The sequence below is a fragment of the Taudactylus pleione genome, unplaced genomic scaffold (assembly GCF_031769625.1).
Source record: "Taudactylus pleione unplaced genomic scaffold, aTauple2 ptg000209l, whole genome shotgun sequence".
In the NCBI taxonomy this organism is placed as follows: Eukaryota; Metazoa; Chordata; class Amphibia; order Anura; family Myobatrachidae; genus Taudactylus; species Taudactylus pleione.
In genome coordinates, this window is record NW_028284611.1 from 608,831 (window position 1) to 632,739 (window position 23,909).

At 45.4% G+C, this 23,909-nt stretch overlaps 1 protein-coding gene across 1 annotated transcript; it reads right to left on the reverse strand.

Moving 5' to 3' along the window:
• Positions 1 to 2,133: 2,133 nt before the first annotated feature.
• Positions 2,134 to 22,030, reverse strand: LOC148517797 (microfibril-associated glycoprotein 4-like). Its single transcript, XM_088478178.1, has 6 exons — positions 21,883 to 22,030; positions 21,559 to 21,646; positions 13,868 to 14,016; positions 13,673 to 13,769; positions 13,067 to 13,249; positions 2,134 to 2,695 (listed from the first exon to the last, which is right to left on the reverse strand). Exons 1-6 carry the CDS (start codon positions 21,886 to 21,888, stop codon positions 2,448 to 2,450), a joined length of 771 nt encoding a protein of 256 aa, XP_088334304.1. The 5' UTR covers positions 21,889 to 22,030; the 3' UTR covers positions 2,134 to 2,447.
• Positions 22,031 to 23,909: the final 1,879 nt, after the last annotated feature.

The following is a 23,909-nucleotide window of genomic DNA, read 5'->3' on the forward strand; positions in this document are numbered from 1 at the left end:
TCGGTAGTGCTTCCTGCTGCGCCTCGGTAAAGAGGAGAAGCAGGAAGCGTTATAGCGGCACTTAACGTGCCGCTTTCATACATCTACCCCAATGGAGGCTCCAGCACTAAAGGGGCACCTCCTCCATTACCCACAATATAGTCACCACTCTTAGGGCTATAAATATGTACCCGGAGTGTACCGTCACGGCCACCCAATACATGGCACCTCTTCCTGGCACCTGAGAAACCACCAGAACCATATACTAGTGTAAGGCTATGTGTCAGACCATCAGATGCTGCTTCCGTCTACCTATAGCCTGTCCCCGCTCATTGATGTCACTGCTCCTCTGCAGCTTCTCATGCCAGTGTGACTCTGGCGCCCCCCTCACCCACAACTTCCCTGTCCCACTCCTCCCTGGTGGCAGCTCTAGCCGCAGACCTGTGCAGTGGGCCCCGGCATAAGTGCGGCTTCCGATCTTCTAGGAGCTGGATGCTAACAAAGATGCACCAGACGGAGCTGCGGGTAAGAGGGCATGGGTGGCGGGGGCCTGAGGCACCAGCGACTGAGTCTGGGGGCAGATCTTTGATGGAGCAACTTCCCGGCATGTGACTGGGCATTTTTTGATTTGTAGTTCCACCACAGTAGCAGTCTCACAGTATCTGGACTCAAACTCAGTTCTCAAAGCCCCCACATCAGGTGGTTTTCCCCTCTATCTGGGGTAGATAGAGGGGAAAACCACATCACACCACATCAGATGGCTTTCACCTCCATCAGAGGGACTCTGAGCCTCATGCTAATTGCATTATACAGGTTACTATCTTATCTGTGATTAATGCTGGGTATGGGTGTTCAGCAATCGATATCGCTGAACGATCTCCCTTCAATTTCCCAGTGTGTTGGATGAACGTTATAGTTCACCCACACACCAACAATATCACCCATGACCAACGACCATTCCCTCCTGCAGGCACTGATAGATATCGTCCAGGTTGGCCTGCATGCATGGACGATTAATGATATCGTTATCGTCCATGCGGGAACGTGCATCGTTGGTCGATCGTTGGCAGCATGAAAATGAATGATATGAACGATTTAACGATGAACTATATCGTTGTCGATCATATCGTTCATTTAAATCATACCGTTGTGTACAAAGAACCATAATGCATATCTGTATATACTCGAAAAAGAGGGGGGGGATGTCCTGCAAATTTACTTTAGTAAATAGGCCTAATAGAAACAGATTCACATATTTTAACATATTCTATATTAGCGTTTTTGTCTGTACTGATAGATAGATAGATAGATAGATAGATAGATAGATAGACTTACAACACTGTATACCTGTATAGCACACCTACACTGACATTCACACAACAACAAATGGGACTAGAATACCAATCCTTTTATATCACATTCATGCAGTTAACTTAAGAACTATTTATGAAATCCTTATTATTCAATTACACTATTCTTTAGTTTAAATCAGCCACACATCCAGTCCATTGCAACCACAAACAAAATAAATCTGCTCAGCTGCAATGGTTTATACCGGCAACTAGTGACCCATTCCAGATTCGCAAATGAGTGGTTTCATCTCATCAATGCCCCCCTACACTTACTGTAGCTCCATGTGTAAGGTGTCTGACTGCAATGTGTGAGGATCCTGGGTTCAAGTCCCGTGTATAACAATATTGAGAAATGTGCTAGGTACACATATGCTCCTCTACCAGGAGCGTAAGTTCATCCCAGATGCCCAGAGGCAAATTATTATTTCCCCCCCCCCCTAAAAAAGGGGCAGGCTCCTGCATTGTCTCCCATTGTTCTGCCCCTGCGTGTATGGGTGATTGAGATATTATATTTATAAAGTCATATGGAAGGGGGCATGTGCTTGCTCTAGGCACCAGGGCTCATTGGACATCTTTGTTCAACAGGTTGAAAGTCGGGGGGTGGGGGAGAAAGCCTCAGGTTCAAACACTAATTTCTGCTCCTCCACTAAAAGCGTTGCCCATTTGTGCAAAAACTCCCCCTACAAAACACCATTAACAAATAACAATGTCAGGCCAAATCTCTTGGAAACAATTCTCCCTTAACATTTACTGTATAGCAAATAAACTAAAATTCCTATGAATAAACAGAGTTTACCCTCACTTCGCTGTGGTACTAATGCTTTGTGTATCCTTTATTTTTTGAGTGGAAATTTTCATACAAATTCTGGGGCTACAAAAACCTTTATGTGACAGAAATAATAGCTGGACATTGGGGGGCTGAAGCGACGAGGTCATGCAGAGGGACGTCCGAGGCTAAAGGTTACAGGTCAGAGCCATATGGACGGTTATAATGTGTTAAGCACCAAGAAGCACTGAGACTCTGGTTTAAGAATTCTCAGGAGTTTTGAGGGGGCAACAGGAGAAGAAATGTTAGTTCTATAGGCTATTAATGCCACAGGTCGGTAAACCGGGCGATCACACGCGGCGTATCTTCATTTCAGTGGTCTTCAGAGAATAATAGGGACCTCTCCACTGAGTCCAGATGACCCCTGCACCATAGGAGAGGTGGGGCCCACCTAGGTATAGTCCATTCAAGTTTGCCAGGTGACACCCTCTATACCAGAAGCCTCCAGATGTGAGTGAGGCACAGTTCTGTGGGTAGATATCACGGTCGCTGTTGGGTGTGGAGAACTTCATTCCGTTGTGGTAGGACAGAGCGTCACCTGCAATACAGAAACATGAGGGTTTGTCGGGCGGTATATATGCATATATCTATATATTCCTCCAATAGTTCCAATTCTGGTAGGACTGTTGCTATTTTAAGACAACTGAATGGGTTATAGTCTATCAGGGTGGATGCATGGCTTTGGAAAAATGCTGGCATGGAGGAACTCAGCATGGGTGTGACCGGACAGACGGATCGTGGTTGGGAGAATAGTGGATGGTCGTATTTTGTCTAAATGGTTTCCATTAAAATGTTGGGAAGTATGTACAGGGGGTAAGGAGAGCAATCATACTGAGATGTACACACTTCCCAGCATATTAAAGGAAACCATCTAGACAAAATACAACATATATCAGGGGATATTTTTCTAGTGCCAGAGAAGCATTTTTTTCTGCTATTTCTCAATCAGACAACTCGATAAAAACGGTATAAGAAGAATATATGCTAATGCTTTTTACAATCCAATTTCTCCAGCGTCTGTCACACCAGTGTTAGAGAGAAGGGTTTTATACTGGCCAACGCCAACTACTTTGCCACACTTAGGAGACAAATTGTCAATAAATACGAGGGTTGTTCAAAAAGTAATGCCTAAATGCTTATAACTCTGAAATAATATGCAACATTTATTTGAAACTTTGTCAGTTTGTAGTTTAATATATCTGCTAACTATATATGTATTTTTGTTTAGGTTGTCCAAGAAATACCATGGAATCCAAAATGAAATAAAGAGCCGTCATTGAATTTCTAGAAAAATAAAACTGCAGTGCTACAGAAATCCACAGAAGACTGCAAAAAGTGTATGGTGAGCGTACAATTCACTATAGCAATGTCAGAAGGTGGATGAAGTGTTTTCAGTTGGGAGAATTGTCCATGTGCGACAAACCTCGTGGTGGCAGACCATCAACTGCAGTGACAGCAGAGAACCGACACAAAGTCGATGCTATGATTCAGAAAGACCATCGTGTGACCATCAGAAATATCAGTGATGAATTTGAATGTAGCCATGGCACTGTAGAAACACTAATCAATGATTTGGGATATCGTAAAGACTGTGCTAAATGGGTTCCAAAGCAATTAACCAGGGATCATAAGGCCCAGAGGGTGGAAGTGTGCAATGACCTTTTGACCAACTTTGAAGCGAACCCTGAGACGTTTTTGGAAAATGCAATTACAGGAAATGAGACCTGGGTATTCCTTTATGACCCAGAAACAAAGGCCCAATCAAAGCAATGGAAACACCCAAGTTCACCTAGGCCAAAAATGTTAAATCACAGCGATCCGTAAACAAAGTCATGGCCACATTCTTCTGGGAATGACGAGGTGTTATTCTCATCGATTACTTGGAACCAAACCAATCAATCAACAGTGATCGATACATTATTACACTTAAGAAGCTGAAAGAAGCCATCCACAAAAAAATGTCAACAATTTGACTGTCAAATGTTATCTTACACCTCAACAATGCCAGACCTCACACTTCGATGGCAACATCTGTGGCCATTGCCAAAATGAAATAATGCCACATACACCACACAGTCCTGATTTGGCCCCTTCTGACTTTCTTCTGTTTGGCCCTCTCAAATACTTTCTCCTGGGTCAACATTTTGAAGACATAGAGGTTGTTAAAAACGCCATACGTTCCTGGGTCAAACACCAACCACTGGAATTTTTCCAAAGTGGTTACACAGCTTGAGTTGAAAGGTGGAGAAAATGTTTGAGGGCAGATGGTGAATTTTTTGAGAAGAGTCATTCTGTTACTAAGACTTCAAAGTATATTACTGCAAATTTTTAAATCTGTATCTATAATATAATTTGAGTTGTGAGCATTTAGGCATTACTTTTTGAGCAACCCTCATATCTAGAAGGTAAATCTATATATGCCGCTGGTTGGGAAATGAGGAACCGCTCAAATTAGATTCAAATTACAACCAAGAGAGATCGTGAGGTGTCCAGTGGTGCTGAAAAGAATTCAATAAAAGAGTATTGATAACTTCTGTACTATGTATAATCTGGCATTGCCTAACATTTAAATAGTTTTGGTTCTAATTCTGGTAACAACTGTGGCTTAAACTAGGAATTAACTAATTTACTCACTGGCTTGTGAGCAACAGGGGTGCCGAGAAAGTGGGGAGCGGCTTTTTGGACGGGTCCGTTAGGGACCAAGGTCCAACGTTACCCCAGCACACGCAGCTGCATGCTGGGCTGCAGTAGGAGCAGCAGTGTTCTCTGCCTGTGGGGGGGTAGTGATCACATTGATTGCACCCCTTTCCCTGGATTTGCACTGGGCTGAGGGTCTGACAGCACCCCCATTCCCAGCGCCATGGTTTTTCTAAGGTGGTCACACCTCCCTGGTTAGGCCACGCCCCCTTTCCCAGGGGCGGCTCTCTAGCGGCCCTAGTGAGCAATATGTTACAGACAAAAATTCATACAATGGGATTTCAACCCAACATTCTTTAATAAATGTTTATCAAAACCTACTGTACGGAGGGAGGGCTGACACCACAATTAAGGCCTTTGGGGCTCATTAGGAAATGGAAGAAAAGCAAAAAAATGTTGCGTCTATAAGAACTCCTAAATGTGATCGATACGTTTTTGGTATGGACATGGGTAAGCCACTGAGCACCCCATATAGAAAAATAACAACATTCCTTTATTCAAATATTCTCATAAAGATGCAGTTTAAATGTTACATTAAAAACAATGGCCAGCCAATCAATCTAATAGTTAATATAATTAGAACACATCACGCTGGATGCATTTTTCGCTGCGAATGAACGTTTTAAAAAGTGCATTGTATAAGACATCCAATAAAAAACAGCAGTATCCCTGCATCTGACAAATGCATATACTGATGTCCCCGAATGTAGCAGAGATGCAGATGTACAGTCTAAGTAATGTCTAGGTAGTGCATAGGTTCCATAGAGCCACAACATGCCAGGTCCCCTAGTCAGGGCCAGGTAACATCCTTACACCCATATGATTTCAAGGGTCCATGTAATCACAGTGCAGGAGCCTACTTATTACAGTAGGGGGCAGTGTTACCCTATCCACAGGCTTCACTGGAGCCTAACAAGCAATGACTATGGACAGAGAGGCAGCTGTGTCTAGGTCCCACTGTAGCTCATGGTAGGTGCGGCACTGCTTTACGTCACACATCTCTTAATAAATGACGCAATTTTTGCAAAATGTTGCTGCAACTGAGCTAATCTCCAATAACAAAATCATATTCACTCTTATATTCATACCACATATAATAACTAACCCTTACAGCTAGTCTATGGGCCTGATTCAGCAAGGATCGCTACTGCAAATGCAATAGCGATTATGCACTCACTGCGATAATATGCTAATACACTGCGATCGCTATGCCCTCGCAACACTACATAAGGACGCCCACTTTACCTTACACACATCCGTAATCCTGAGCAAATCTGCAAAACCATCGGTACCATAGAGTACCATCGCAGCGTCACACACACTGGCACAAGCCCTGACCTTACTCAGGAATTGCCAACTTCCTCGCACGCTATAAGTATGGCATTAAATTAATTGCGCTATGTTGGACTAATCAACCTTAAATAGAGAAGAAAGTTTGGTTTACATATAGAACATTTGAATCAGAAAAAATTTAGACAGCATTGCCACCATCGATTGCTGATGTATGGGGGCCTTAACGGAGCAAGTGTATCTTTTCTCCTCCTCCCAGAGACGCCACTGGCCATAGCAGGGGGACACACAGTGGGGGTCCCCCTGCCAAAGCAATAACAAACCCCAAACTGGTCAGCCCAGGAGGCAATACTTGGAAAGTGGGGACCCCACTATTAGTCAATCAGAGGGTGCTGGGACCTGTAGTCCCACTGTAAAAATACATTATTATTTCTATCTTTAACCCATTATTCCCGCAACCACTGTCAGCCCAGGGCTAGTTGATCTTTGGAAGGGGGGACCCCATTTAATTTTTTGGGTCCCCACTTTCCGAGGATTGCCAGCCCTGGGCTGACCAGTTTGGGGTTGTTTAATGCTTTGGCAGGGGGATCCCATGCTGTGTCCCCCCCAGCTATGACATTACCACCCCAGCTTGTTATAGGAAAGTAGGAGGAACACATCCTTCCTATTTCCTGTACCAGAACGGGCCCAGAGTTCCTGGGCTGGTTATGGGCATGGGTACCCCGCGTCGGTCTTATCCTTAATTTTAACTGCTTATTTCACCTATAAACACACAGAAGCCCTGCACAGATCACAACAAATCTGTGCAGTGCTTTGGCAGAACATGCAGCTCCCAGGCAGATCTATTCTTCTATCCTGCTCTGTATTCTATCGTGTTTATAAACATGAATCTTAGTACAGTAAATATTCCCCTAGGACTTTTATGTCTATTACTATTGTTAGTTTATGTGAAACTGCAGAAACTTTTTCGGCAGGTGGCGAGCAAAATTTATAGTTACGCCACCGGGCAGCTGCATTCCAACTTTGATTAGTTAGGCACGGTATCTCTGTCTAAACATGACCTCTGTAGCTGCGGCTCTGCGACTTAGAATGCAGCAGCTGTCACTGATGACCCCACAACACTCCAATAACATGCCCGTGAGACGCTCTGCACTGCGTTCACTTCAGGTCACCGCCCAGGAACACCCATCACTCTGCCGCTCCATTTTCCACACCATCTGATCCGGTCGCAACAGCATTATTGTGTGGATACTCAGGGTGACACATCTGCCGTACTGGCTTTCTGAGGTTCTCGCGCATGCGCAGTTGCTAAAAATCCCTCCACTGGGCCCGACATTGGCAATGCATACGACTCAGAATCTGGCCCTTATTGTTCAGATGCAGCATTTTTTTATTTTATTTTTCTTATTATTGTTTTAATACATTTTTTCTTAAATTTATCATCCAGTTTTTCTTTCTAACAAAATCGAAAAACATACACCCAAGCAATGTTTTATTGATAAATGTTGATGGTAAGGGATTTCTTTTTTATTTCCACAATACTGTAATTGGCAATATGATAAATCACCTTTTTTGTATGGGCTGCTGCTCATGGGCCAGTGCTGTGGGCTTAGCCCCCCAGTATTAAGTTTGTCAGCCAGCCCCTGTCTATGATCCTACCCAGGGGCATATTAATAGCTGAGGGGACCCGTGGTGCAGCAGACCCCCTCACCTGAGTAGCACCTCACCTTCAATTAGGCATCTTACCTTGCTTCGGCAAGCAGGTCCCTCCTCCTCCATGGCACCAACTTCCATAACATTTTAGGAAGATGGCACATGTGCACTAGAGGGCAAATACTCTGGCACAGCGCTGGAGTCTTTGCAGTCTCTATGTAGCGCCATTATCCCAAAGATGTAACTGGGAGGAGGGACCCACTTGCCAGAGTGAGGTAAGAATACTTTGGGTGCAAGGTGTGTGGTACTGCTGGGCCTGTGTAGTGTTTGCTGAATACTGAGCAACCTCATGGAAGGGAAACATTAGAGCGAGGCAGCACAGGGCCTGCTGGGCCTGTGTAACATTTGCTGAATGCTGAGGAACCTCATGGGAGGGATTGATCAGAGCAAGGCAGCACAGGGCATGCTGGGCCTGTGTAACATATGCTGAATGCTGAGCAGCCTCATCATGGGAGGGACTGATCAGAGCGATGCAGCACCTGCAGGACCTTTGTAACCTTTGCTGAATGCTTTAGAAGAATGGAGCACCCACCATAATAAACAGAAGCAGTGAGGTATTTACTATGTTGGATTTCACATATACAGCTGTATGTGACATGTCTTACTTATTAGGGCATAACGTTTAGGAAAAATTAGTTTGCATATTTGTTTATTTTTTACTATATTTGCCACCTCAAAATACATGCTGTTGACACCTCCTTTAGTTTTCAGAAAAAAACAAGTTAATTGCACAGCTATTTATATACTTCTGATTTTTTTTGTATAAGAAAGTTTTTGGTTGTTGGTTACTGGTCAATATAAGGTGAAGACTGAACATATTTTCCTCTTCTGGAATAATATGTGTAGTGATGTCTGATAATAAATGTGGGGCATGAATACAATGTGTACAGCACCTTTTGTGCTAAACTTACTGCTTTATTAGTTGTTGCTTGAACTGCTGGATTGGAGGGATTGGGAGTCCATATGTCTGTATTTGGGTGGAGTCTGACGTTGTAGTCACTATATGTGCGCGTTCATGTCTGTACATAGGGCGGCCAGATGGTGCAAAGTTTGTGATGTTTGATATATATATTTGTTTTCATTCTTGAATTTTTTCTTGGTTAATACCAACAGAATATTTGCAGTGGTGTGTGTATAGTACAGGGGATAGCGGGGTGCATACACTGGGCTCCATCCTATTAGGTGTAAGTAGGGTCCTCATGGCGAACACGCATTGCATGATAGTCTCAGTACTAGTAGAGCGAGTTTTAGTGCGCTGTAGAGATAAGCTCCTAAGCCTACGCCAAGCTACAACTCCCGGGAGCACATGGGTAACAGTCCTTCTCCTTTCCTGATGCTGGTTTGATAACTTGTCTGTACAGGGACGCGCTATTGGCTGCATGTGTTCCCGGAGCTGTGCGGCAGCGCTGTTAGTGTTATGTCTGTGAGTGAGGAGACTGGGGGGCCTATTCATCATCGGAGGCCATATGGCCCCCGTTGATTAAGGAATGGTCTCGCTACGAGGGATTCAACTCACAGTGGGGGAAACTTGACACCGGAGCAATTCATCATTGCTCCGGTGTGGGGACAGCTGCTCTGATAAGCAGCTGCCCCCTCAGTTTGTATCGCAACTACAGAAGTAAAGCAAAGTCACCAGGGAGGTAGTGAGGAGGCGGTGGAGGGATCCACTCGGATCCCTCTTCACATCCCCGGAACGTCTTCCCATAGGGAGGAGCAGGGATACGGGAACAAGTGCCGTCTGAAAATGGAGCTTGTTCTCGAAGACAAACTACGAAAACTTTCAGTTTTCAGAGTTTGATGAATATCAGGTCGTCCTACAGGACCCCTGATGGCGAATAGCCTGGTAAGCAAAAATATGTAGAAACTAGCATTTCCACATGATTACCAGACCATTTATCATTTGATGAATAGGCCCCTGGGAGAGAGCAATGATGCCAATATACAGAGGTCAAATCAGCAAAAGCAAAGATCCCTCAGGTTTATTGATCCCTGTCATCACGTAGGTGGTGCCAGGCTTACTGATCCCTGTCATCAAGTAGGTGATGCCAGGCTTACTGATCACTCTCATCAGGTAGGTGGTGCCAGGCTTACTGATCTCTGTCATCAGGTACGTGGTGCCAGGCTTACTGATCTGTCATCAGGTAGGCGGTGCCAGGCTTACTGATCCCTGTCATCAGGTAGGTGGTGCCAGACTTACTGATCTCTGTCATCAGGTAGGTGGTGCCAGGCTTACTGATCTCTATCAGGTAGGTGGTGCCAGGCTTACCGATCTCTGTCATCAGGTAGGTGGTGCCAGGCTTACCGATCTCTGTCATTAGGTAGGCGGTGCCAGGCTTACTGATCTCTATCATCAGGTAGGTGGTGCCAGGCTTACTGATCTGTCATCATGTAGGTGGTGCCAGGCTTACTGATCTCTGTCATCAGGTAGGTGGTGCCAGGCTTACTGATCCCTGTCATCAGGTAGGTGGTGCCAGGCTTACTGATCCCTGTCATCGGGTAGGTGGTGCCAGGCTTACTGATCTCTGTCATCAGGTAGGTGGTGCCAGGCTTACTGATCTCTGTCATCAGGTAGGTGGTACCAGGCTTACTGATCCCTGTCATCAGGTAGGTGGTGCCAGGCTTACTGATCCCTTTCATCAGGTAGGTGGTGCCAGGCTTACTGATCTCTGTCATCAGGTAGGTGGCGCCAGGCTTACTGATCTCTGTCATCAGGTAGGTGGTGCCAGGCTTACTGATCCCTGAGTTCAGGTAGGTGGTGCCAGACTTACTGATCTCTGTCATCAGGTAGGTGGTGCCAGGCTTACTGATCCCTGTCTTCAGGTAGGTGGTGCCAGGCTTACTGATCTCTGTCATCAGGTAGGTGGTGCCAGGCTTACTGATCCCTGTCATCAGGTAGGTGGTGCCAGGCTTATTGATCTCTGTCATCATGTAGGTGGTGCCAGGCTTACTGATCTCTGTCATCAGGTAGGTGGTGCCAGGCTTACTGTTCCCTGTCATCAGGTAGGTGGTGCCAGGCTTACTGATCCCTGTCATCAGGTAGGTGGTGCCAGGCTTACTGATCTCTGTCATCAGGTAGGTGGTGCCAGGCTTACTGATCTCTGTCATCAGGTAGGTGGTGCTAGGCTTACTGATCTGTCATCAGGTAGGTGGTGCCAGGCTTCCTGATCTCTGTCATCAGGTAGGTGGTGCCAGGCTTCCTGATCTCTGTCATCAGGTAGGTGGTGCCAGGCTTACTGATCTCTGTCATTAGGTAGGTGGTGCCAGGCTTACTGATCTCTGTCATCAGGTCGGTGGTGCCAGGCTTACTGATCCCTGTCTTCAAGTAGGTGGTGCCAGACTTACTGATCTCTGTCTTCAGGTAGGTGGTGCCAGGCTTACTGATCCCTGTCTTCAGGTAGGTGGTGCCAGACTTACTGATCTCTGTCATCAGGTAGGTGGTGCCAGGCTTACTGATCTCTGTCATCAGGTACGTGGTGCCAGGCTTACTGATCTGTCATCAGGTAGGTGGTGCCAGGCTTACTGATCTCTGTCATCAGGTAGGTGGTGCCAGGCTTACTGATCTCTGTCATCAGGTAGGTGGTGCCAGGCTTGCTGATCTCTGTCATCAGGTACGTGGTGCCAGGCTTACTGATCTCTGTCATCAGGTAGGTGGTGCCAGGCTTACTGATCCCTGTCTTCAGGTAGGTGGTGCCAGGCTTACTGATCTCTGTCATCAGGTAGGTGGTACCAGGCTTACTGATCCCTGTCTTCAGGTAGGTGGTGCCAGGCTTACTGATCTCTGTCATCAGGTAGGTGGTGTCAGGCTTACTGATCTCTGTCATCAGGTAGGTGGTGCCATGCTTACTGATCCCTGTCTTCAGGTAGGTGGTGCCAGGCTTACTGATCTCTGTCATCAGGTACGTGGTGCCAGGCTTACTGATCTCTGTCATCAGGTAGGTGGTGCCAGGCTTACTGATCCCTGTCTTCAGGTAGGTGGTGCCAGGCTTACTGATCCCTGTCATCAGGTAGGTGGTGTCAGGCTTACTGATCCCTGTCATCAGGTAGGTGGTGTGGCTGGTTACAAATTAGAGATGGGACTCTATTATACTGTATATAATAATAATTATCTATTATACTATATTATTTTCAAAAAGTGGCAGGCTGTGTATGAATACTAAGCTGTGATATACTCACGTAGACAATGGGTAACTAAGTTACATCTGCAACACTAAATTTTGGATATAACCCACTGATTTTTAAAATATGGAAGTATCCCACAATCCTGGTGGGCAATTAAAGAATCTGGCATATAGGGAGTGGCACGTGATTTTCTGGAGGCTCCTGGCCGTTCCAGGAGAATAGGTAAGTATGCCTATCACACAGAATGCTGTTAAAAACTATTATTTTGAAGTCACATCTTAATAAAAAGATACAGGATCGCAGATTACTTAGGTTATCAAGCTATAAGTTATATTAGTAACTCATGGTCTCTGGCTTTTTAACCACATATTTTCCCTATCTTAGTCATCACATCCATGATTACACATCTCCGATTTTAATGTTTTGTTCTGTTTATCTGTGTATTAAATTGTAATATCTATGAATAAAGATTTATATTTACTTCAAAGTGCAGCATCAGAAGTAGCCTACTTTCTTTTTCTGACTTATACAGCTATATATATATAGGGAGGGAGAGGGAGAGGAGAGAGGGACAGAGAGAGAGGGGAGAGCGAGGAATAGAGTGAGATAGAGACAGGGGAGAGGGAGAGGGACAGGGGGTGAGAGAGGGGGTGAGAGAGAGAGCGGAGAGTGAAGGAGAGAGAGAGATGGGGGAGAGGGAGACACAGAGAGATGAGAGGGAGAGAGAGAGGGACAGAGAGAGAGGGGAGAGCGAGGAATAGAGTGAGAGAGAGACAGGGGAGAGGGAGAGGGACAGAGAGACGGAGAGAGAGAGAGGGACAGAGAGAGAGAGACAGGGGGAGAGAGAGAGAGCGGAGAGCGAGGGAGAGAGAGAGACGGGGGAGAGGGAGACACAGAGAGAAGAGAGAGAGAGAGAGAAAGGGAGAGAGAGAGAGAGAGGGAGCCAGAGAGCGAAAGAGACAGAGAGAGAAAGGGAGAGAGAGACAGAGAGAGAAAGAGACAGAGAGAGAAAGGGAGAGAGAGGGAAAGGGGTTAGAGAGAGAGGACACACACTCATGTGCACGCACACACAGATTTCTTAGTACATTACCTGCTCCTCCATCGGAAAAGCCCTCCACATATAAGGTGTACCCGTCCTCCTCTGGGTTTATAGCTTTAGGAGAGAGAGAGAAGTCTGCGTACTTGGCATAAGTATTGTTATTATCGAAGTCTCCCAGGTCAACCCTCAGCTCGTACTTTTTCCGTAGAGTCAGCAGATAAATGTTGTGTAACCCTGAAGGTGAAGAGAGAAATGTATGAGCGATGCTCTGCAGAGGTGCAATGTGAGTTTCCCTTCTTCCTGGTAGTAACACGACCTGATATACTGGAGAGTGTATAACAGCAATAAAACACTGGCAAGAAAGACACAAACCAAATCAGCGCATATCCCTGTCATATAAAACGCTATATTAAAATAAAATGTTCAGCACAGTTTGTTCTTTTGGCTGTAATGTTCTGCTGCTACTTGTAAATCTGTTTCACATTCTGCTGTTCCATTTGCACTTTGCTACACCCCATTAACATTTTGCTGAAAGATTTGGAGGAATACATTTTTGTTTTATTTTTAGAATTGTCGAATTTTCATGACCATTTTTAAAATGTACCAATTATTTATTGTAAGAAGCTCTACACAGTTACAGGGATCTGCTTCACTTACCCAACCAGTACTCTCCGTCCGCTCTGCCAAAGCCTAATTTATAGTCAACCCAACCACGAAAGAAGCTGAGGGTCCCATTGAACCTCTTCTGGATCACCTTCAGTAATAAAAGCAGAGACAGCGATGTGGGCCGTGCTCAGTACACAGGGGTCATCAGTGTCACAGTTTTATGATATATGTTTAAATTTCACCAACCGTCCACTTTCCATCATCAGTGGTCATATCGCAGTATACTGGGACCGCGCTTTGTAATCCTGCGGGGTAAATAACGTATACTCCATTGGCCTCAGCCCCCAGATCAAACACATCCTCACAATCGGCAGGGTACTGGTCACACTCAGATCCTGGGAAAGAGAACGACACCCGGATGGCATCAGGCACGGCCAGTGAACCTCTACCACGTACAAGTCAACAGCAAGATGCATTGTGGAACATGTCTAGAAATACAGTGCCAGATGCAATGGGGATGTCTCTGGCAACCAGATTTACTATCTTATACTAATTTTTATATCAGTCCGCCTATGCGAGTGTGTGGCCGTCTTCATGCGTAAGCATCACTATGCCCACTCCATGCTGGCAAAAAGAAAGATCCGCCTGAAACAAGCGTCACATCACTATCATATGCCTCAACAAGCAAGCGTGGAAATCATAAGCACTCCTACAAGACGCATATGTTCAGTGCATCCACGCGGTAACCGCCAAGTGCGTACAATAACGTGGAACATGAGTAGAAAAACATACCTGTCCCACATCATTTACACCTCACATACCTGTCCCCCATCATATACACCTCCACATACCTGTCCCACATCATTTACACCTCACATACCTGTCCTACATCATTTACACCTACACATACCTGGCACACATCATTTACACCTCCACATGCATGGACCACATCATTTACACCTCACCATACCTGTCCCCTATCATTTACACCTCCACATACCTGTACCACATCATGTACACATTCACATACCTGTCAAACATCATTTACACCTCCACATACCTGCCCAACATCATTTACAACTCCACATACCTGTACCACTTAATTTACACCTCCACATACCTGTCCCCAATCATTTACAACTCCACATACATGTACCACTTAATTTACACCTACACATACCTGGCACACATCATTTACACCTACACATGCACGGACCACATCATTTACACCTCACCATACCTGTCCCCTATCATTTACACCCCCACATACCTGTACCACATCATGTACACATTCACATACCTGTACCACATCAATTACACCTCAGCATACCTGTCCCACATCATTTACACCTCCACATACCTGTACCACATAATTGAATCCTCCACATACCTGTACCACATAATTTACACCTCCACATACCTGTACCACAGTATTTACACGTCCACATACCTGTACCACATCATTTACACCCCTCACATACCTGTCCCATATACTTAACAGCTCACCATACCTGTCCCTCATCAATTACAACATCATATACCTGTCCCACATCATTTACACCTCCACATGCCTGTCCCACATCATTTACACCTCCACATGCCTGTCCCACATCATTTACACTTTCACATTCATGTCCCACATCAGTTACACCTCATCATTCCTGTCCCACATCAGTTACACCTCATCATTCCTGTCCCACATCACTTACACCTCATCATTCCTGTCCCACATCACTTACACGTCCACATGCCTGTCCCTCATCATTTACACCTCGCCATACCTGTCCCACATCATTTACACCTTGCCATACCTGTCCCACATCAATTACATCTCACCATACCTGTCACACATATTACTCCTCCACATACCTGTCCCACATTATTTACACCTCCACATACCTGTCCCACATCACTTACACCTCCACATACCTGACCCTCATCATGTAAACCTCGCCATACCTGTCCCACATCATTTACACCTCACCATACCTGTCCCACACATTACTCCTCCACATAACTGTCCCACATCATTTACACCTCCACATGCCTGTCCCTCATTTACACATCGCCATACCTGTCCCACATCATTTACACCTCGCCATACCTGTCCCACATCAATTACACCTCACCATACCTGTCCCACATATTACTCCTCCACATACCTGTCCCACATCATTTACACCTCCACATACCTGTCCCACATCATTTACACCTCCACATACCTGTCCTAAATCATTTACACCTCCACATACCTGTACCACATCATTTACACCTCCACATACCTGTCCTAAATCATTTACACCTCCACATACCTGTACCACATCATTTACACCTCCACATACCTGTCCTAAATCATTTACATCTCCACATACCTGTCCCATATAATTTTTACCTCCACATACTTATCTCACATCACCACACACCTGTACCACATAATTGAATCCTCCACATACCTGTCCCACATCACTTACATACCTGTCCCACATAATTTACACTTTGCCATACCTGTCCCACATCAGTTGCACCTCCACATGCCAGGTCCACAAATTTTACACCCATACATCACTTACACCTTTAAATACCTGTCCCACAATATTTACAACTCCACATACATGTACCACTTAATTTACATCCCCATATACCTGACCCACATCATTTACACCTCCACATACCTGTCCCACATCAGTTGCACCTCCACACACCTGTCCCACATCATTTACACCTCCACATACCTGTCCCACATCATTTACACCTCACCATACCTGTCCCACATCATTTACACCTCCACATACCTGTACCACATCATTTACACCTCCACATACCTGTCCTAAATCATTTACACCTCCACATACCTGTCCTAAATCATTTACATCTCCACATACCTGTCCCATATCATTTTTACCTCCACATACTTATCCCACATCACCACACACCTGTACCACATAATTGAATCCTCCACATACCTGTCCCACATCACTTACATACCTGTCCCACATAATTTTCACTTTGCCATACCGGTCCCACATCAGTTACACCTCCACATGCCAGGTCCACAAATTTTACACCCATACATCACTTACACCTTTAAATACCTGTCCCACAATATTTACAACTCCACATACATGTACCACTTAATTTACATCCCCATATACCTGACCCACATCATTTACACCTCCACATACCTGTACCACATCATTTACACTCCAACATACCTGTCCCATATAATTTTTACCTCCACATACTTGTCCCACATCACCACATACCTGACCCACATAATTTACACCTCACCATACCTGTCCCACACATTACTCCTCCACATAACTGTCCCACATCATTTACACCTCCACATGCCTGTCCCTCATTTACACATCGGCATACCTGTCCCACATCATTTACACCTCGCCATACCTGTCCCACATCAATTACACCTCACCATACCTGTCCCACATATTACTCCTCCACATACCTGTCCCACATCATTTACACCTCCACATACCTGTCCCACATCATTTACACCTCCACATACCTGTCCTAAATCATTTACACCTCCACATACCTGTACCACATAATTTACACCTCCACATACCTGTCCTAAATCATTTACACCTCCACATACCTGTACCACATCATTTACACCTCCACATACCTGTCCTAAATCATTTACATCTCCACATACCTGTCCCATATAATTTTTACCTCCACATACTTATCTCACATCACCACACACCTGTACCGCATAATTGAATCCTCCACATACCTGTCCCACATCACTTACATACCTGTCCCACATAATTTACACTTTGCCATACCTGTCCCACATCAGTTGCACCTCCACATGCCAGGTCCACAAATTTTGCACCCATACATCACTTACACCTTTAAATACCTGTCCCACAATATTTACAACTCCACATACATGTACCACTTAATTTACATCCCCATATACCTGACCCACATCATTTACACCTCCACATACCTGTCCCACATCAGTTGCACCTCCACACACCTGTCCCACATCATTTACACCTCCACATACCTGTCCCACATCATTTACACCTCACCATACCTGTCCCACATCATTTACACCTCCACATACCTGTCCCACATCATTTACACCTCCACATACCTGTCCTAAATCATTTACACCTCCACATACCTGTACCACATCATTTACACCTCCACATACCTGTCCTAAATCATTTACACCTCCACATACCTGTCCTAAATCATTTACATCTCCACATACCTGTCCCATATCATTTTTACCTCCACATACTTATCCCACATCACCACACACCTGTACCACATAATTGAATCCTCCACATACCTGTCCCACATCACTTACATACCTGTCCCACATAATTTTCACTTTGTCATACCGGTCCCACATCAGTTACACCTCCACATGCCAGGTCCACAAATTTTACACCCATACATCACTTACACATTTAAATACCTGTCCCACAATATTTACAACTCCACATACATGTACCACTTAATTTACATCCCCATATACCTGACCCACATCATTTACACCTCCACATACCTGTACCACATCATTTACACTCCTACATACCTGTCCCATATAATTTTTACCTCCACATACTTGTCCCACATCACCACATACCTGACCCACATAATTTACACCTCCACATACCTGTACCACATCATTTACAACCCCACATACCTGTCCCCTATCATCTACAACTCCACATACCTGTACCACTTAATTTACACCTCCACATACCTGTCCCCTAACATTTACAACTCCACATACATGTACCACTTAATTTACACCTACACATACCTGGCACACATAATTTACACCTCCACATGCATGGACCACATCATTTACACCTCACCATACCCGTCCCCTATCATTTACACCCCCACATACCTGTAACACATCATGTACACATTCACATACCTGTACCACATCAAGTACACCTCAGCATACCTTTCCCACATCATATACACCTCCACATACCTGTGCCACATAATTTAATCCTCCACATACCTGTACCACATCATTTACACCGCCACATACCTGTACCACAGTATTTACACCTCCACATACCTGTACCACATCATTTACACCCCCCCACATACCTGTCCCATATACTTTACAGCTCACCATACCTGTCCCTCATCAATTACAACTTCATATATCTGTCCCACATCATTTACACCTCCACATACCTGTCCCACATCACTTACCTGTCCCACATCATTTACACTTTCACATTCCTGTCCCACATCAGTTACACCTCATCATTCCTGTCCCACATCAGTTACACCTCATCATTCCTGTCCCACATCACTTACACCTCCACATGCCTGTCCCTCATCATTTACACCTCGCCTTACCTGTCACACATCATTTACACCTTGCCATACCTGTCACACATCGATTACACCTCACCATAGCTGTCCCACATATTACTCCTCCACATACCTATCCCACATCATTTACACCTCCACATACCTGTCCCTCATCATTTACACCTCGCTATACCTGTCCCACATCATTTACACCTCACCATACCTGTCCCACATCAATTACACCTCACCATACCTGTCCCACATATTACTCCTCCACATACCTGTCCCACATCATTTACACCTCCACATGCCTGTCCCACATCATTTACACCTCACCATACCTGTCCCACATCAATTACACCTCACCATACCTGTCCCACATATTACTCCTCCACATACCTGTCCCACATCATTTACACCTCCACATACCTGTCCTACATCATTTGCACCTCCACATACCTGTCCTACATCATTTACACCTCCCCATACCTGTACTACATCATTTACACCTCCACATACCTGTAACACATAATTTACACCTCCACATACCTGTCCCACATCATTTACACCTCCACATACCTGTCCATCATGTACACTTCTACATACCTGTCCTACATCATTTACACCTCCACACACCTGTCCCACATCATTTACACCTCCACATACCTGTCCCCCCATTATTTACACCTCCACATACCTGTCCTATATCATGTACACCTCCACATACGGGTCCTATATCATTTACACCTCCACACACATGTCCCACATCATGTACACCTCCACATACCTGTCCTACATCATTTACACCCCCACATACCTGTCCCACATCATTTACACCTCCACATACCTGTCCCACATCATTTACACCTCCAAATACCTGTACCACATCATTTGCACCCCCACATACCTGTCCTACATCATTTACACCCATACTTGCCTGTACCACATCAATTACACATCTACATACCTGTCCTACATCATTACACCTCCACATACCTGTCCATCATGTACACCTCCAGATACCTGTCCTACATCATTTACACATCCACATTCTTGTCCCACATCATTTACAAATCCCCATACCTGTCCCACATCATTTACTCTTCTACATACCTGTCCCACATCATTTACACCTCCACATACCTGTCCTACATCATTTACACCCCCACATACCTGTACTACATCATTTCCACCTCCACATACCTGTCCCACATCATTTACACCTCCCCATACCTGTCCCACATCATTTACACATCCCCATACCTGTCTCACATCATTTACACTTCCACATACCTGTCCCACATCATTTACACCTCCACACACCTGTCCAAAATCATTTACATCTCCACACACCTGTCCCACATCATTTACACCTCCGCATACCTGTCCTACATCATTTTCACCTCCACATACCTGTCCAACATCATTTACACCTCAGCATACCTGTCCTACATCATTTACACCTCCCCATACCTGTCCTACATCATTTACACCTCCACATACCTGTACCACATCATTTACACCTCCACATACTTGTCGTACATCATTTTCACCTCCGCATACCTGTCCAGCATCATTTACACCTCCGCATACCTGTCCTACTTCATTTACACCTCCGCATACCTGTCCTACTTCATCTACACCTCCCCATACCTGTCCTACATCATTTACACCTCCACATACCTGTCCCACATCATTTACACCTCCACATACCTGTCCCACGTCATATACACCTCCACATACCTGTCCAACATCATTTACACCTCCACATACCTGTCTAACATCATTTACACCTCCGCATACCTGTCCCACATCATTTACACCTCCGCATACCTGTACTACATCATTTACACCTCCGCATACCTGTCCCACATCATTTACACCTCCGCATTCCTGTCCTACATCATTTACACCTCCCCATACCTGTCCCACATCATTTACACCTTTACAAACTTATCCCACATCACCACACCTCCACATGCCTATGCCGCGTGTTACACCTCCACATACCTGTCCCACATCATCACACCTTTACATACCTGTGCCAGATCATCAGCACATCATTTGCACCTCAAATAAATTACACCCCAACATGCCTCTCCTACATCAGGTTGGGGCACATTGTGTCACTGTTCGTTCAGCAACATAGAGAACATCTGGACACTCAGCACGTCAGGTCCACTGCTCTGCAGGAACTTGGCTGGGACATGGATTTTTGAGTCATAGTGATATCACATTACTACACATTCCCTTCACATTCATGTCTACACTCTGTGTGCTTACATGCTGCAGAGTCAGACGGGATTACACCCTGCTCCCTGCAAGCCAAGTGTCACAGCTGCGGGAACAATTACTAACTTTGCATCTAGACCTGATGACAGCGATTGGGGAGGCGAGGGTTAAAAGTCAGCATACTATAGACCCCCCAATCCTTTATCATTTCTCGGTGCAGGGAAGATAATGATGGGGGTATATGGCTCAGCAGCAGCTGAGCTCTTGCCAATCACCCATGGACCTAAAGCCATATATGGTTCCACGATTGTCCCTCTGGAGATAGATTCTGGAGATGTCACCACACAGCTGCAGTCTCCCATGGGAATGTTGGGCACACTTACCATTCTCCTGGATCTGCTTAGATTGCTGGCTCCTCACAGTGCCAAGGACCACCAACAAAATGATGAAAAGGCCGGGGCGTCCTGGAACCTGGAACATAACATAGCACAAAGTTCTGTACTGGTGGACCCCATCAAACATATCCCTTAAAAAACGACATCCCAAAAGTCTTTGGATGATCACCTTCCCAACTGAAATGCCTTGATAGAGCCCCCATCCCCATTATCAAACTCATTGCCCCCCTCCTATAGAGGTATATCAGGTGGGGGGGGGGATATTGAAATGCAAAAAGAGATTTGGCAAACATGAGGCTCTGAACTCCTTACCTCCATGTCTGTGTTCTGCGTAGTGTGAGGTTGCTATTTAAGGTCTTGTATTTATATGGAGCGTCTGGTCCTGGGCCCCCCTCCTTCCACAGCCTCCCCTGCTCCAGGGATGTGATGTGAGGGGAGGAATGAGACAGGGGGATGTGAGGAATATGTGCACAGGATACAGGGTTAGGTGTCACCTTCCAGGACACCATACACATGTCCTGAGCACACAGCAGAAGCTGCCAGTAAGGGAAAGGTGGGGATGGGAAAACAAGGCTTGAGAACAAGGGAGAAAGGAAAGAGAGAGAGAAAGGAAAGAGACGAGAGAGAGAAAGGAAAGAGAGAGAAAGGAAAGAGAGAGAAAGGAAAGAGAGAGAGAGAAAGGAAAGAGAGAGAGAGAAAGGAAAGAGAGAGAGAGAGAGAGAGAGAGAGAGATGGGGGGGACGGGAGGAGAGGCAGATGGAACTGGAAACAGAGGGGTGTATTTATTAAAGGGCGTAAAAATTTATTTGGCGTTTATGTTACTTCGACCAATAAAATAAATGTTTACTGTCAGCAGTAGCGCCACACTTTTGCTTTTTTAGCTATTTTACGCTACATTTATTATTCCTGTTTCTGTTTTATTCGCTGCGTGTGCGCGCTTTAGCTAGCAAAGTATCGCATGCGCATACTTCCAGTATATATTTTGTAATATTTTCTTGTTTCGTTGTATCAATAATACCCCTTTTAGACCGATGCCCCGAGAAATACACAGGATTATCAATTTCCCGGATCTCAGTCCCGACCCGGATACAGAGCAGGAACTGCGACGCGAGTCGTTTACATTTACACATAGCAATAACCCGGGTTTTTGCACTATACGGTCTATGTGAAAGAGGTGTGTAAGTGATTTCATTGCAGCTATTCACCAACATGATGATTGATCGCTGCAATAAGCAGAAATAAAAAAAAGACTCATCGCACAAAGTTACCGCTGCAGGTGAAATAGCGAATGTAAGAAATCTGGGGCTTTATGGTGTCGTCTGTAGAGAACGCTGTAGAGAAAGGGATAGATGATAGAGGGGAAGACGGCATTTGCAATAAAAGTCATATATAGTCATAGGCGTGCGCAAAATCCGCACAGGGGGTGGTCAAGGACTACACCCCCCTTCCTACTGGGACATACTCTACACGCCTGAGTGGCCAGGTGAGTAGTGTGTGTCTCTGAGCGAGGGGGGCAGGGTAGTCCATGACCCAGCGGAGGGGGATAGTGCCAAAGCTGCACCCCCTGTGCCAGCTTCTGCACACCCCTATTTATACAGTATGCAGCTTTCTAACTGCATCCCCCTCCCTGCCTGCGTCAGCTGCACCTGGAATATGACTATAGATGTGGTTTCAGCAAGAGTTTGGAAGATTCAAATACACAATGGAAAGACATTAGTGGTGACTGCAGTGTAAATTGACTTATATTACACAGCTGCCGCAGTTTCAGTGCATTTGCACAAATGGGTGTAAGTTAACCTTTACGAGCAATCGGATGGAGTTATCATCAGGGTTACACTGACAATAGAGTTATAATAACTCCCGCAGCCCAGGCCCCTTCAGCCGGCTACGTTTGCAACTCTTCATCTACTATTTTAGTTGTACAAAGAGACCATAGGCAAATGCAGGGGGGGGTTTCCGATTGCCTGTAAACCCCCCCTCCGCAGCCCACACCATGATGCCCACAATAGAAATGCATACAATACTAAAGTTGCATGTTTTCAAGATCCCCTCAGTGTCACAAATGAAATAATTAGCATTATAAAATATGTGAGACAATAATGAATAAACTTGTGCACCAACTGAGAGATCTGGAAAACATGCACTGTTAGGGGTGCACCATACTTGCCTACTCTCCCAGGACTGTCGGGAGCCTCCCGAAAATCGGGTGCTGCTCCCGGCACCCCCCAAGAGTAGGCAAATACCCCTCATTGTCCTCCGATCCCCCGCGCTTGCATGTGAAAGTGGGCGGTTCGGGGGGAGTGGCGATGGCACGATTTGTGCTGAATCGTGTCATCGTA

Bases quoted from the DNA above. Each gene is read 5' to 3' on its own strand.
- LOC148517797 (XM_088478178.1), bottom strand. The intron at 13,770-13,867 runs GTTGGTGAAATT...TTATTACTGAAG, and splicing joins CTGATGATGGAAAGTGGACG to GTGATCCAGAAGAGGTTCAA. The intron at 2,696-13,066 runs GTAATGTACTAA...TCTGTATTGCAG, and splicing joins CTTTTCCGATGGAGGAGCAG to GTGACGCTCTGTCCTACCAC.